A 16,224-nucleotide genomic window follows, 5' to 3' on the forward strand; every position below is an offset into this window, starting at 1 on the left:
AAAGAAGAGATATTTTCACTTTCTAATTACTCAGCTGTGCCTGGTTAACCGATTGCGTCACTTAAGCTCATGATGTCACAGGCGCAACGTGTGTAAGCGTTCACGGGGGGCACATGGCATGCACACCTACCACCACCTCAGGCACTTAGCGAGACCTCTGAAAGGAGTGGGTCCTTTCTCTTCAACAACTAATCTTTTTACGCTGCGTTACGCGGATGCATCCATCGGTGTGCATTTAAATAGAATGTTAGTAAGTGTTTACTATCTAACACTATGTGCTTGGAAAGTACACTTACATAAAAAGAGCATAGGAAAAAGTGCTGGAGTGACTCCTAATGGGATGAGCCATGAGAAGAAGAAGAAGAAGATTTGATTGAGAAGCACTGAGCTGCTACTTACCCTTTAAATTCTGTGGAAGCACCAAGAGTGTACTTTGTTTAGGAATCTTCCCAATAACACATAGTAAAACTTTCTTTCTTACAACTATACTCATTTTCCATTACCTTTCACAGCTTGACAAATGGGTTAAGGTTGGGTGGTTGTAGTGGTGATTGGATCTTATTCACCACTCAATATTCTTGGTCTAGAAGCCATAAAAGAGGGAATGCACCCCCCCTTCAACACTGGTGTCAAGCCAGCCTCCAATTCGAGACTTGCAGTCAAGCCAGCCTCCAGTTTGTTTTACGTTCCCTGTGTATTCAAAGTATTACGGGAATGGATGTGGAAACCGGATTTCAAAATAAAAGCCAACTTCGAGTGAATTAACAGATATGTTAAGAACATAATAACATATAATTTAGGCTTTTTTTTTTTTTTTTTTTACAAACTCTAATGTTAGATCTATATGACACAGCCTTGTACCCTAATTGTGCCCTGTCACTATCAAGGCCATCTTATTTTGGATTTCAAAGTAAAAGCCCTGTGAATCTTCATTTTTGAACTACTCTTTCAATGACTTAATAATGCTCTTAAAAGCAAAAGTCGTATTTCCAAATACTATTTGAACTTTATATCAACACTTTCCAACCACAGTCTTTTTACAGTGATACCATATCAATATCAAGTCAGTCTGATTTTGCCTTTCATAGTAATGGCCCTTTGAAATTGTCCATAATTGACTTAATCTTCTAACGATTCAAAATGCTCTAAAATGAAAAATTCTTGTTTCCACAGGGTAATTCCACCTTAGATCAACAGTATACAGCCCCACAGTGATACCATATCAAGTCATTCTGATTATGCCTTCCAAAATAAAAGCCTTTTTAAATTGTCCATAATTGACCTAACTTTCAGTGATTTCAAAATGTTTTAAAATGGAAATTTCCTGTTTCCACAGGGTAATTCCACCTTAGATCAACAGTATACAGCCCCACAGTGATACCATATCAATATCAAGTCATTCTGATTATGCCTTCCAAAATAAATGCCCTTTCAAATTGAGCATATACGGCCTACTTTTTTGACGATTTCAAAATGTTCTTAAACAGAATTTTGCTGTTTCCACAGGATAATTTCACTTTAGGTCAACAGTATACAACCTCACGATGTTACCATATCAATATCAAGTCATTCTGATTATGCCTTCCAAAATAAAAGACTTTTCAAATTGCCAAGATACGACCTACTCTTTTAAAGATTTCAAAATGCTCTAAAAGTGAAAATTGCTGTTTCCACAGGATAATTTCACTTTAGGTCAACAGTATACAACCTCACGATGTTACCACATCAATATCAAGTCATTCTGATTTTGCTTTCAAAAATAAAAGCATTTTCAAAATGCCCATATCTGACTTGATCCTGGAACAATTTCAAAATGCTCTAAAATGGAAAATTCCTGTTTCCACAGGGTAATTCCACCTTAGATCAACAGTATACAGCCCCACAGTGATACCATATCAATATCAAGTCATTCTGATTTTGCTCTCAAAAATAAAAGCCTTTTCAAATTGTCCATAATTGACCTAACTTTCAGTGATTTCAAAATGCTCTAAAATGGAAATTTCCTGTTTCCACAGGGTAATTCCACTTTAGATCAACAGTATACAGCCCCACAGTGATACCATATCAATATCAAGTCATTCTGATTTTGCTCTCAAAAATAAAAGCCTTTTCAAATTGTCCATAATTGACCTAACTTTCAGTGATTTCAAAATGCTCTAAAATGGAAATTTCCTGTTTCCACAGGGTAATTCCACTTTAGATCAACAGTATACAGCCCCACAGTGATACCATATTAATATCAAGTCATTCTGATTATGCCTTCCAAAGTAAAAGCCTTTTCAAATTGTCCACAATTGACCTAACTTTCAGTGATTTCAAAATGCTCTAAAATGGAAATTTCCTGTTTCCACAGGATAATTCCACTCCAGATCAACAGTATACAGCCCCACAGTGATACCATATTAATATCAAGTCATTCTGATTATGCCTTCCAAAATAAAAGACTTTTCAAATTGCCAAGATACGACCTACTCTTTTAAAGATTTCAAAATGCTCTAAAAGATGTCATTCTAAATAAAGAAATTACAAAACAGCTTGCAAACCAACCATGACATCTTTCCACAGACTTAAAATATAAACGTACTATCAATTACAACCTAGTGGCAATTTCAGCTTCCTTTTACATCATCTTTATGATTCAATTCTGTCATAATCAATTGAGTCTGATTTTGCTTTTCAAAATGAAAACCCAATATGTGTTGAAACAGCAATTTTCATTTTTAAAACATTCTGAAATAATTGAAAGAGTATATCACATATGGACAAATTCGACGGGCCATTAATTTGAAAGGCGAAATCAGACCAACATGAAATTTACATGGTTTTACTGTCGGGTTGGATACTGTTGATCTAAAGTGGAATTATCCTGTGGAAACAGCATCTTTCAATTTAAGAGCATTTTGAAATCGTTAAACGAGTAGGTCGTCTACGGGCAATTTGAAAATACTTTTATTTTGGAAGGCAAAATCAGAGTGACTTGATCTTAACATCGTATCTCTGTGGGGTTGTATACTGTTGATTTAAAGTGAAATTATTCTGTGGAAACAGAAAATTTCCTTTTTAGAGCATTCCGAAATCACTGAAAGTTAGGTAAGTTATTGGCATTTTCAACAGGCCATTATTTTGGAAGGCAAAATCAGAATGACTTGAAATTGAAGTAGTACCATAGTGTGGATGTACACTTTTGATCTAACATGGATTCATCCTGTGGAAAGAGCAAGTTTCATTTTTAGAGCGTTCTGAATTCTTTAAAAGAGTAGGTCGTATATCGGCAATTTGAAAAGTCTTTTATTTTGGAAGGCAACATCAGACTGACTTGAAATTGACATGGTAACATCGTGAGGTTGTATACTGTTGATCTAAAGTGGAATTACCCTGTGGAAACTGAAATCTTCCTTTTTAGAGCATTCTGAAATCACTGAAAGTTAGGTAAATTATGGGCATTTTCAACAGGCCATTATTTTGGAAGGCATAATCAGAATGACTTGAAATTGATATGGTAACATCGTGAGGTTGTATACTGTTGACCTAAAGTGAAATTATCCTGTGGAAACAGCAATTTTCACTTTTAGAGCATTTTGAAATCTTTAAAAGAGTAGGTCGTATCTTGGCAATTTGAAAAGTCTTTTATTTTGGAAGGCATAATCAGAATGACTTGATATTAATATGGTATCACTGTGGGGCTGTATACTGTTGATCTGGAGTGGAATTATCCTGTGGAAACAGGAAATTTCCATTTTAGAGCATTTTGAAATCACTGAAAGTTAGGTCAATTGTGGACAATTTGAAAAGGCTTTTACTTTGGAAGGCATAATCAGAATGACTTGATATTAATATGGTATCACTGTGGGGCTGTATACTGTTGATCTGGAGTGGAATTATCCTGTGGAAACAGGAAATTTCCATTTTAGAGCATTTTGAAATCACTGAAAGTTAGGTCAATTGTGGACAATTTGAAAAGGCTTTTACTTTGGAAGGCATAATCAGAATGACTTGATATTGATATGGTATCACTGTGGGGCTGTATACTGTTGATCTAAGGTGGAATTACCCTGTGGAAACAAGAATTTTTCATTTTAGAGCATTTTGAATCGTTAGAAGATTAAGTCAATTATGGACAATTTCAAAGGGCCATTACTATGAAAGGCAAAATCAGACTGACTTGATATTGATATGGTATCACTGTAAAAAGACTGTGGTTGGAAAGTGTTGATATAAAGTTCAAATAGTATTTGGAAATACGACTTTTGCTTTTAAGAGCATTATTAAGTCATTGAAAGAGTAGTTCAAAAATGAAGATTCACAGGGCTTTTACTTTGAAATCCAAAATAAGATGGCCTTGATAGTGACAGGGCACAATTAGGGTACAAGGCTGTGTCATATAGATCTAACATTAGAGTTTGTAAAAAAAAAAAAAAGCCTAAATTATATGTTATTATGTTCTTAACATATCTGTTAATTCACTCGAAGTTGGCTTTTATTTTGAAATCCGGTTTCCACATCCATTCCCGTAATACTTTGAATACACAGGGAACGTAAAACAAACTGGAGGCTGGCTTGACTGCAAGTCTCGAATTGGAGGCTGGCTTGACACAAGTCCTTCAACCCTTAGGGAACATACCATCTGTCAGCCTCTCTCTGCCACAATGACATGGCAGCTGGAATCAAGCATCTCATATTTAGATTTATCAGACCAAGTTCAAATATCTTCTGGCCAAATGTCCATGATTCTTTGTTCTCATCTTGTTGGTGAACCTCATCAGTGGTTTATTTTCTTTGAAAGCCTGATAAACACCTGATTCTGAGACATGGCTGCAAAGCACTGAGCTGAGCTCTGATCTGAGCTGCTGTTAACTGTTGATTTCTCAGGCTAGTGACTCCAATCCACTTTTGTTTAGTATCAAAGGGAATTGTTGGAGATCTGGAGAAGTTTCATCACAGCGTTTGGTGGTTATTATTGTAGGTGCAACTGACACTTTAAACATTCTTGAAGACTGGATGAACTATAATTTCTCTTTACTCAGCTGAGCATTTCTAATATGGATTACTGCAGCAGTTGAATGAAGCTGTTTGCTGTATTTCAGCACAGCCGAATGTCTGATTAGAAGATAGAAATTAATGTATTTTTTGTTTTATTTTGCAGTTGTCTCAAGGCAGTTTATACTGTTTGGTAAAGACCCTTCAACATTAGAGTAAGAACTCCAGCGATCATCCCCTATGAGCAAACACATGACAGCTATTAGGAGCAAGAACGCCCTTTTAAAAGGGAGGAGCAGATATTTTCCCCCACAATTTAGGAAATTGGCAAATTAATAATTCCCATTAGTGGCATATATGAATGCATTGGGAGAGAAATAGGGGGTTAAGGGGAGGCATTCAGTGCATCATGAGTCTGTCATCATAGCTACAGTAAGGGGCTAACTGTAAGCTTTATCAAACCAAGTTTTAGAGAAGGTTTCTGTCTCCTTAATCTAAACTGCGAGCTGATTCCACGTGAGAGGGTCCTGAAGGCTTAAAGCTGTCTCTGATTTTAGTTATTTTCTCATTCCAGATGTATTTACACCAGTAACATGCAGAGCTTTTATCAAGAAAAACCATGGAGGAAATCTATAATATTAATTAATAAACAAACATGTGATACAGTTTCCTCACACTTTTTAGATAGCTGTAAAAACACCGTCCTGCATATTGTCTTTTAACTATGTCGCAGCGTTTATACATAAATTCTGTCCTGCAGCTGTTGTAGTTAGTACTTTCCGTCTCACTTTAACATAAAAATCCAGAAGTGTTTTGAGCTACCCTATCATTTCTTTACATTTTGCCTCCAAGGAGACAGAATCACTTCTATTGTAATTGCCAATTTAGTTACTTTCTTACAAAAACACCTCATTTGTTCTGATTTCTTTAGTTGAATCTATGAAAAGTGCCAAACAGAACATAGTTTGATGGGTATAAAATAGCATCGGCGAGTTCATTCCTGAAGAGCTATAAACTAAAAACTTGCTGTATCTCAGCAAAGTGTGCAGTGTGTTCCTGGAAAAGAAATCTGAGGAAGCAGAAAAATTGGAAGGCAAAATAGGTTTAATAAACTGAACAGCATCTGTTCAGTTAACAGAAGCCTCATCAGGAATGGTCACAGCGGTAGGGTGGCTGCTAAGAAGCCATTCTTAAGGAAGAGAAACAGGGAGAAAGATCTGAGGTCAGCCAAAGTACACAAGAACCGGACTGATAGTCACTGGTTCGAAATTTCCGTGTGTGAGTGCAATGAAGATGCATTTTTCAGCATCTTGACCTTTTTTTTTGAGCGAATTAGTAAATAGTTAAACTAGTTTATTTAAAAATATATATTTGAGCTCTGAAGTCATTGCCTCCTAGATCAACCAGAATATAAATCACCACTGATACCATGTAAAACAGGACTGTTCAAGCCTGTGGAACAGAATCCTAAAATCTCGGATCGCTTTAAAGCAAAGTTTTATTTCACATCACAACCATGACATAATGAACTTACAAATAAATAATATGAATGAAAAGATGCAACATAAAACAAACTTTGGCATGAACTCAAAATGGCACATGAACAGCAGTACTATATTATATATATTTATATAAATTACAGTGATGGCTGACGTTATGTGAAAAAGCACATTCTCATTATATCCCTGCCCATCATATCTTTGGGATATCTCACACAGCCTACAAAACATCCATGCACAGCATCAAGCATCGGTCTTCATTTAGCATCATATAAATATATCTCTACATCTGTGACAAAGTGAAACCATAAACACGAGTTTTCAAATAAATAAATAATAATTAATAATAAAAGGATAAAAAAAAATGATGGTACGCACAACAAGGAAATAATGGCAAAAGGAAGATTGAAAAGCAAAAGAAAATTTGAGTGTTAAAAAACAACAACAAGTGAACATATTCAAAAGAATAACCCAGCAAAACACATCTGGGCCAGTTTTCCAAAAGAGGCCTGGATATCGGATCTTCCTGTATTTGGTTTTGTGTTTTAGGTCCTATGAACAGTGGATCATATTATTTGTCTCTTTGGGTCTTACACATGGAAGAGCTTGGCCCCGGATACCTTCTCAGTAATAAATCATCTATATCAGAATAGTTTATTTGTCACAATTTTGCTTTTTTCAGTGATGTTTATATTGGTTTGTGAGCACGAGTGGTTTCCACCTCGTGGATTTACTCCTTCCCTCACTGTACATATCGAAAGAGGAGCAACAAGTGCTAATGTGTTTCTTTCCCTGTTTTTCAAATCTGTGCTTTGTCGCTTTTCATCTCAGTCCTGCCTCATCTCTCCACATGAAGTCCTGACGCTCCCCTCTGGAAAGGCTGTTCTCCACAGGGTTGTGCCTGTAGCCCGGTCTGCCATCTGGGCAGAGGGAGAGGCTGAGACGGGCTGTGCTGTTGCTGATCTTGAAGAGGCCATTGGGGCCGAGGAAGGCGTCTCTTTCGCTTCCACCCAGGTTGTTGACTGTCTCCAAGTCGTTATAAACTGCAGTGTCTCTTAGCTGCTTCCTTCCCTGCATTCTCCTCCTCCTCCTCAAGTAGAGGATCCCTGCAACCAGGACTAGTACCAGAATAGCCAGAGCGCAGGAGAGGGTGAGGGTAGTAGATGAGGGTTGGGAGGTTTGGCGCAAAGCTGGCTTGAAACTGGGCTGAAGCGTGAACTCACAACTGGGACCCATAAAGCCCTTGGGGCACTGGCACACGGGCCCAGTGAAGTGGGTGAAACAAGTGCCACCGTTCTGACAGGGATGGGCACCACAGGCATCTGAGCGCACACTGCAGTTCTTGCCAGTGTATCCCAGAGTACAGGAGCAGGTGTAGTCATTTACACCATCTTGGCAGGTTCCAGCATTCTGGCAGGGACTTGAGGCACAGTCGTCAATGTTAACCTGGCAGTTGGCACCTGTGAAGCCTGCCTGACAACGACACAAGATGCTCTGGCCGAGATCCAGACACTCACCGCCTGCAGAAGAGAGAAACACTCTGTTCAGCATCCATTAAATCAGAAGGTGGCCAGTCGTTTAAAGAAGGAGTGTTAATTGGATTACATTTGGTACAAGTGCATTCATGCAGAAGTGCTGAGAGTCACACTTCACCACTGACGAAGAGCCAAGGTTGGTTGATTTGTACTTCAGCCACAAGATGTCGCCGTACACTCACCATTTAGACAGGGCCTGTTGCTGCAGCGGTCCAGCTTCTTCTCACAGTTGGAGCCAGTGTAGCTGGGAGGGCAGCGGCAGGTGTAGCCTCCGGTCATTGTCTCCACACAGGTGCCGCCATTGAAGCAGGGACCATCTGCACAAGTCATGGCAATGATCTCACAGTTCTTCCCATAGAATCCCTGAGGACAGGTGCAGGAGTAGTCGTTCTCCAGGTCCTGTGGAAGGAAAGAAAACCTTCAGCTCACAGAGCAAAGATCTAGAAAATAAGACGTAAGCAGCCGATCTATTTCGCTGCCAAGAACTATTCTGTATGCATTGTGTCAAATCTTCTGTAGACCAGTAGAGAGCAATCATCTAGTTCTACTCCCTCAAGTGCAATTTTGACTTTTCTTTTATTTCTTTCTTTCTTTCTTTCTTTTTTTGTTAGCACAGTTTATAATCCATCCATTCATTTTCTTCTGTTGTTTGCAGTATATTGCTGCACATGGCCTATCCTATCTCCTGCTGTTGTGAAACTTAAACTTGCCTGCATGGGATCAGTTTTTCTTATCTTATCTTGCTCTTATTGCATCGTTATAATAAGCAGACAAACTGATTGTTGACTCACATTGCAGCTGCCTCCGTTCTTGCAGGGGTTGCTGTCACACTCGTTGGTCTCCAGCTCGCAGTTGGTACCTCCAAAGCCGGGCCGGCAGTTGCAGGTGTAGCTGCCCTGGCCTGTGTTGGTGCAAGTGGCACCATTGGTGCATGGCTTGTGGTTAGTACAATAGTTCAGGTCCTGGTCGCAGAAGAGGCCCCCCCAACCCTCCTGACAGTTACACTGCCACGGCTGGCTGCATGTCCCATGGAGGCAGCCTGGGTAGCGGACGCATTCATTGCAGGAAGGGCCCTGCCAGCCCATGCGGCACGTACAGCCCCCTGGGGCCTCGCAGTAGCCATGCCTCTCACTGCATTCCGCCGAGCAGATGGCTGGGGGGGAGAGGGAGGGGAGGGTGTGTGATTACAATGGGCACCCCTTCTCATACATCTCACACACAAACACATACAGGGCCCCATGTCTGACCCCAGCCCTGTTCCAGACTTCACTATTGGTTAAGCATTAAGCCAAGCAGCTGGTAGGCACACTGCCGGAGAAAATGCTTTCTTTTATCTCTTCCCGATTACATGCACACAAGTACACACACACGTGCACACACACACACACACGTAGCCTGATCACCTTGAAAAATGTGTATGTCTAACAATGGTCACAGCTCTTTGTCACATTGTAACACAACAAAAGGTAGATGGAATACCAAACCCCGCCTTATTAAAAAAAAAAAAACTCTACAGGATATCTGCTGATGAGCATCTGTGTAATGTTTTTATAAATCTTGCTCATCATATTTTTTTATACATATCTATCTATCTATCTATCTATCTATCTATCTATCTATCTATCTATCTATCTATCTATCTATCTATCTATCTATCTATCTATCTATCTATCTATCTATCTATCTCAGTCCTTACATTTCTTATATTTGTGCATTTATTCAACGTTTTTATTGATTTTTTAGGAACATTTTTTATTTGATTTAATTCTATTTAATTGTTTTCTCTACATTTATTTAACATTTTTGATCAAACTATAGTGAGAAAATTTGAATTTCCGTTTTATCAGCGTTGTAAGTTTGTTTTAAAAGATGCTATATTGTATAAATAGGTGAACTAACTTAAGTAGACGTATTTGTTATACACTATATGATAAAGCCACCGCAACATAAAAGAGTATGGCAAACTCAAGTGCCTTTCTCATGGACACTTCAAGTCATCAATCATGAACGCTTACGCTCAGAGCAGTAGTTTCCTTTCCAGCCCTCCAGGCAGATGCGGTTGCCCTCCTCGTCGCAGGTGTAGTGGCCCAGCGTGTCATCCCTCGGCCTGCAATAGTCAGCGCAGCCGTCTCCAAAGTAGTACTCGTCACAGAAGACGTGGTAGGAGTAGCGCAGCTCGCTCTGTTCTCCAAAATGCACGTCCTGGGACCAGTCTTCTCCAATGGCAAGTCTCCTTCTGGTCGCCAAACGGCTCACGAGGTTGTTCTGGTTGTCTGCAAGGGTTACAGAAAGTTGTAAAACAAATACCCTTCCGCAAGATATGTTGGTTTGGCTTAAATAGGGTCAGTTATTTAAAACAACCTACCTGTGTATTCAGTGGGAGATTCAGCGTTCCAGGCTTCAATGATCAACGAAAATGTTCCCTAAAAACAGGAGGGGGAAAGCGCATCAGTACTTGGTAAGTTCGAGATCAGGGATGTGTAGCGGACGTAAACTATGAATATTTTAAACGGGTATATGAACTCCAGCACCACTGTTTGTGTAACTGATATTCTTTTTTATTTATTTACCGGCCACTTGAAGTGGAAAGGCACCCTGATGGGAGCGCTGCTGGAGATCGAGGTGTGATCGGCTCTGATGACGTTGGTCTGTCCGGTACCAAAGGTGCAGGGCGGCTCTGCGGAGATGACATCCTCCGGGTGTTTCAGGCAAATTCTGAAAAAAATGTGACAGTCCCTGTGTCTTCGACAGATCCGCTGCGCGGTGTGGAAGGAATGAATCTTCAGCTCAAACACACCAGAGGACAAAACCTGTAATGAGAAATAAATAAAATAAGATATCACGGCGTAAAGACGTCTTCGGGGTGTTATTTGAGCATAAACTGAAGACAACTTACAACGTGCACTAAGGCCAGAGCCAATAGGCATCTCAGATGCAAATGTGCCATTTTTCCTGAAGTTTGCTTTTCCAAGTTTAAAGCTTGGAGCTCCTCATTCGCCGTGCGTCACAATGCCAGACAGATAGGTCACTTCAGGATGCTGTCACAGTGGAGGGGAAATCTCTCAAATATTTTTCATCACTCTTAAGTCTGTTATCTTTTCAGGGTATCCTGAGACCTCTTGGTAGTCCTCTCCTTTGTCCTCTCACCTCTTATTGGCACTCGTCTTGTTTGGGTTCTGGTGCGTAAAGGCGCAGAGCGGTTTTATACCCTCTGATCTGCGCGTCACAGGCAAAGAGGTGGAGCCGTGGCAGACCTCAGGGGAGTAGATTTGCATCCAGACACAAGGGGCCTGCTTAGGGATTTAGGGAACACTCGTTACATCTGGACAAAGTTCTTTGGAATATGCATTAGAAGCTGGTACATGAAGATACGTTTATCAAGTTTGTACGATTCTTGATCAGCCAGGAAAAAAAGCAAGCCGATGCAGGTGATGGGACTAGATTGTCACAAATAGACAATAAAGTCAGTTTGATAGTAAACGATCCAACTTTTATTGATGGGCGTTGAAGCGTGTTTGGAGTTAGTTTTAAATCAGAACTTCTTTTCTCTCTGAAAGGATTTTTTTCTTCTGTATTTAGAATTTTGTTGCAGTTTTAATCAAACGCACTCCAAAGCATTCAAGACCTCCCACATGAATCATGACAGTGGGCTCTTCGCCATTTTCCTAGCTGTATATCATAGTTTAGAAAGTGTTTTATACATACACTAAAGATCAGAAGGGAGCAAAGAATAGTATTCAACCTTCTAATTGCTGTGGCGCGTGTGAGGTGACAAAGAGTGGGCAGGTTCCGGATAAGCGCGCATTGTGTGTGTAGCGGTCATTCAGACTTCTGTTGTGCTCTTGTGTCACAAGAAAGAAGGCGGCGCGCGCGCACGCGTGTGTGTGCAGGCGTAACCAGGGAGTCGTTGAGACTCTCTGTTGCCTTTGTCTGAACCTCATCCGAACAGCTGTATGATAATCAGCGGCACATGATCCGCCTTGGGGGGTTCCAAACCCGGCTATTGTCTCCTCAAAGCGTCTTCTTCCACTGCGCGGGCGCGCACAAACCACTAACCCCTTATTGATTTAAGAAAAAACTCCGGTCTGTTGCCGAGTCCCGCACCTGTCGCAGGAGAGTAAACACACCTAAACTGTTAGCTTTAGACCTTGAACTGATCCTACCATTGCCACCGACCTTTGTTGTTATCCATTTTAGTAGCCAGTTAATGTTTTAGTTCAAGTAAGTGTTAATGCTATCGAAGCTGTAGAGAAGCACAAAATAAAAATGTGGCAGCTTGACTGTTTATTAATATAAATACTTGTTTGAAGGTGAGTTAACCAATTCTTCATCCCAGTGCTTCAGTTCCAAAATCCCTGTCACTACAGTGGATTGATGAGTCACTGTAGCACAAATTAACAATATTAATACTGAATAAATAATATAATATATAAAATCTGACACATGATTCCACCATGGTAACCCCAAGGCATTTCAGCTACGTTCATTATTTTTTTCATTTTACAGACATGTCAGTTGGTATATGTGTGCTGTGACGGGGGCTGGACGACGGGTGGATACCTATTGATATTAAAATGAGAAAGGGGAACGCGTGCCTGAAGTGGCCCCCTGAATATCCTGGCACGCTTCTCTGCAGATAACGAGCACAATACGGAAAGGAAACATTCTAAAAGCGCAACAAAAGTCCTCCTTTAAAATATCGACAGCCTTGGAAAAAAGGACGATTTAGCAATAGTTTGATTGGGCAGGTGTAACCGTATGCCTGTAGGCCAAATAAATCCTGCTTGGACAGGAGAGGAGTTGTTGTGTCTTCTTTAACTTTCTTGTCTGTTTGAATTGTTATCTGTTGCATCCATCCATCAACTTAAACCATCTGAGTTTTATGGGGGAAAAAAATCTCGTTTCAGTTAACTGAGGAGTACCCATGAGGAGGAGGTTTGTAGGTTTATCGTTTTTGTAATCTGTGTTGTTTTTAAAGTTGGCACTATGTGCTCTCCCGACTTGGCCCTGATTGCCAGCTATCACCTCATTACAAACTTTTCAACTGTTTGTTTTGTTTTGTTTCTAACACAAAAAATAAACACATTTATGGTGAGAATAACAATGTATTTATGATACATTGAGAAAAACATCATGTACCACACAGTGGAAACTTCTGCTGTGGACCTGGCTGCACATAGAAATGTCCTTTCAGCCCCATCACTTTGAGATCAGACTCAGTGTAATGCAGTCACCTGTATGTTATATATATTTTACTGATCACTGAAAAGTACAAATCCATATAAATCCTTGGTTCTGCACATGTTTGCTACCTAAATTGTAGAATCATCAGGACCAAACACTCATGTTTGTGGACTGTGGGTAGAGACCAGATTTGACCTGCGGGTGTTGATTTTGACTCGTGCTGTTAACAATTTTGTAATTGTTCTTTTTGTATAAACTTTTATTTTAGGTCGAATTCATTTGCCCAAAAAGGAGAGACAATAAAGTTTGAAATCAGTTTAACTTCTTGATACTTTCAAAAAATCCCCATTGATATAGCAATTATTTTGTTTTTTATTTTTTTACCATGATGTGAGAATACAAAACGGCAGAGAAAATTATCAAATATCTGTGCTTCAACTGGTTAACTGAAAAAAAAAATAGCCATCCGTCTGCTGATGTGTGTTAGAAGTTAGAGCCCATAAATAATGCAAAACATCAGAGCTGCAGTTGTTTGTTTTTGTGCACGTATCAGATGCTCTGTGTGGTTTTATGTCATGAAGCAAAGGATGTGTGGAACACCTGTTCCTGTACATCAGATCATATGTCCATCCTACAGCCCTCGTGTCACACAGACATGACAATTACCTTAATCTGTTGTTCCTCTGGGTGAGACAGCAATGTTCTTTAATGTGTGCACTCTGAGCGTATACAGTATCTGCATCCTCCTGCAGCATCTGCAGGAGGATGCCTGTGTCTTTGTGTGGGGAGCAGATGGACAGTGCACCCTCACTGCTGTTGTCATCTGTATTACTTGCGAGGGTGTGACATGAACGTGCCACAGGGCATGGGAACCAAAGAAGAGTTATGTAAGCCCCCACCCCGGCCGCCGCGGACCTCCCATTAGTTTGAGTGGTCGGCATCTGCTTCGTCTATGGCCCCGCAGCAGCTTGGAGATCCTTCTCCCTGAGGACTCTTGAAGGGAGGGTAGCTGCTGCAAATCTGACTCGCGCAGGCTCTCAGGGGAGAAGTCAGCCGGTTGTGGCCACTTCTGGAGTCCCGTCCTGTTGTCTGACTGCACAACAATGGGAGGTACGGGATGGATGTGTACTGGGTTGTGATGTTCTGTTTGTGTGCGCCCATATGCAGGCAGCCTCTAATTTTATGCATGCCATGTGACTTATTGGTTTATCTCATTAAGATGCTGGATGCACTGCTGGGTACCAGAAAAGCCTTGCCACCTCCCCACTGAATAAATTTATGAGTCAAAGAGGTGTGAGATAGCTGGAAGTGTATTATGAGGCAAGTCACTGGCTAAAACTAACAAATATACAGTATCTTCTCATCTTTACAGCCTCCAGCCACATGTCATGAAATGAGCTTTTTAAAGTTTTTTAGGAAATTTACTTCTCATCTGCTCAGGACATCTGTATCTGCTTACTTCCTCCAGGCTGTGCTTGTAATCCTTCTAGGCCCCAAACTTCTCCTTTCAAAGCTGCCACAACATTCAATTATTTCCTTTGTGCTGATCTACATTTCTTAATATCATTCCAGGCAAGTCATATTAAACAAAGATTTTTATTTATTTATTTATTTTTACAAAAATACTTCATAATCATTTAGATGTTTAAAATAAAAATGGAAAGGGCTGGCATAGTTACATTAATTCATACAGTTTGGTAATGAAAAACACTTGTTTGAATGGGTATTTGCAGTGCACGCTCAGTTTAATTATTTGGTTCACAGTAGTTTAGTTCTGCTTCTGCAGCAATCACGGTGACCATCCTGAGTGAGGAGGACCCTGAGCAGGTGGCTCTATGCAGGTCAGACTTTGGGAAGTGCAGCTCATGTCTCCTTGAAACTAAAAGAGGTCATTCATCAGCTCATGCAGCTTTAAAGCATAACCCTGCTTCAAAATTGCAAAACAAATGAAAACAGGATATTCTGTCCTAGTGTGTGGTGAGTTGATCAATCCACTTCTGCACCCAGAAAAAAAAATCTCTCCTGTTTTCTCCATGAGTATACTATTTGTAAAGGGTTTTTGATTTTGGTTCATTTTCAGTTTTTTGGTTTTCCTGAGTAGCACAGTGACTTGAGTTGAATGCCCTCCTGTGAAAGTTGGTTACTCATCCAGTTCATATGGTCTGCTGTGGGCCTTCATGTAATTGCAAATAATAATAAAATATTTCTACAAACAGCTGGAAGAGAAATGGAAGACTCAGTGAGTGCTTTTTAAAAATATATGTATGTGCAAAACTGAGAAAGATTCACTGAGAAAATATTTAAACAAAACAAAGTATATTTAAATTATTACATTATAAAAAAATACAGCAAAATAAAAAAAACAGATTATATAGATAATCCATCACAAGGTCAGCTGTAAATATTGTCTGTAAAAAGAAAAATACCTTATGTGGAGAATTTATCAAATATAGAACTAAAGAAGCACAAAATAGATGTAAAAGTACAAGAATAAGAATAAGTTACCGTCTGTTACGAAGTTTTCTAAATAGAAATATTGCAGTAAATTGTTGGTTAGGGTTTAATATGCTGATGATAAGTACTTGTGGCAATATCAGGAACAAAGCATGTTTATGCACGTTTTCATGTGTTAGAGCCCGGACTTCAGTTCAGGAGGGAGGAAACAGAGCAGCAGCGGAGGAAGGAATAGACATAATCAGAAAGAGATTATGAAAATAGTTTAACATTTGGTTAAACGTTGTACATTCATTCCACCCATTTATTTCTAAGAGATGCTAATGTGAAAATGCAGTCCGAGTGTGCTCCGGTTCATCTTGCCTGTTTCATGAAAGTGCACGTGGCAGGAGCCGACCTCTGCACTCTATCATCAGGGTTTTCTTTGCTAACGTGCTAAAGCAGTTATTAAGAATTTCTTCACACTGCACTCTAGCTCCTCTACATCAAACATGTTGCCCAATATGGTCAGCAAGAGAAAACTTTTCTGCTTAATGATGCTATTTCTGTTCAAAAACGAGCAACTGTTAATCTCA

The 16,224-nt window shown here is 39.9% G+C and overlaps 1 protein-coding gene across 1 annotated transcript; it reads right to left on the bottom strand.

Annotated features, from left to right (window-relative positions):
• Nucleotides 1-7,298: 7,298 nt before the first annotated feature.
• Nucleotides 7,299-10,958, bottom strand: dlb (deltaB). Its single transcript, XM_085363340.1, has 7 exons — nucleotides 10,908-10,958; nucleotides 10,582-10,821; nucleotides 10,377-10,434; nucleotides 10,027-10,284; nucleotides 8,803-9,164; nucleotides 8,194-8,410; nucleotides 7,299-7,996 (listed from the first exon to the last, which is right to left on the bottom strand). The coding sequence occupies exons 1-7, from the start codon at nucleotides 10,956-10,958 to the stop codon at nucleotides 7,299-7,301; spliced, it is 1,884 nt and encodes a 627-aa protein (XP_085219466.1).
• Nucleotides 10,959-16,224: the final 5,266 nt, after the last annotated feature.

This window comes from Diplotaxodon limnothrissa, linkage group LG10 (assembly GCF_057381915.1).
Source record: "Diplotaxodon limnothrissa isolate DT_005_m linkage group LG10, D_limnothrissa_male_GT1.1, whole genome shotgun sequence".
In the NCBI taxonomy this organism is placed as follows: domain Eukaryota; kingdom Metazoa; phylum Chordata; class Actinopteri; order Cichliformes; family Cichlidae; genus Diplotaxodon; species Diplotaxodon limnothrissa.

What these genes read in the sequence shown, in the direction of transcription:
- dlb (XM_085363340.1), bottom strand. Translation starts at nt 10,958, where the DNA reads ATGGCACATTTGCATCTGAGATGCCTATTGGCTCTGGCCTTAGTGCAC. An exon ending in CTTTCCACTTCAAGTGGCCG is followed by an intron (nt 10,435 to 10,581) that starts GTAAATAAATAA and finishes TCCTGTTTTTAG; the next exon opens with GGAACATTTTCGTTGATCAT. An exon ending in AGAACGGAGGCAGCTGCAAT is followed by an intron (nt 8,411 to 8,802) that starts GTGAGTCAACAA and finishes TTCCTTCCACAG; the next exon opens with GACCTGGAGAACGACTACTC.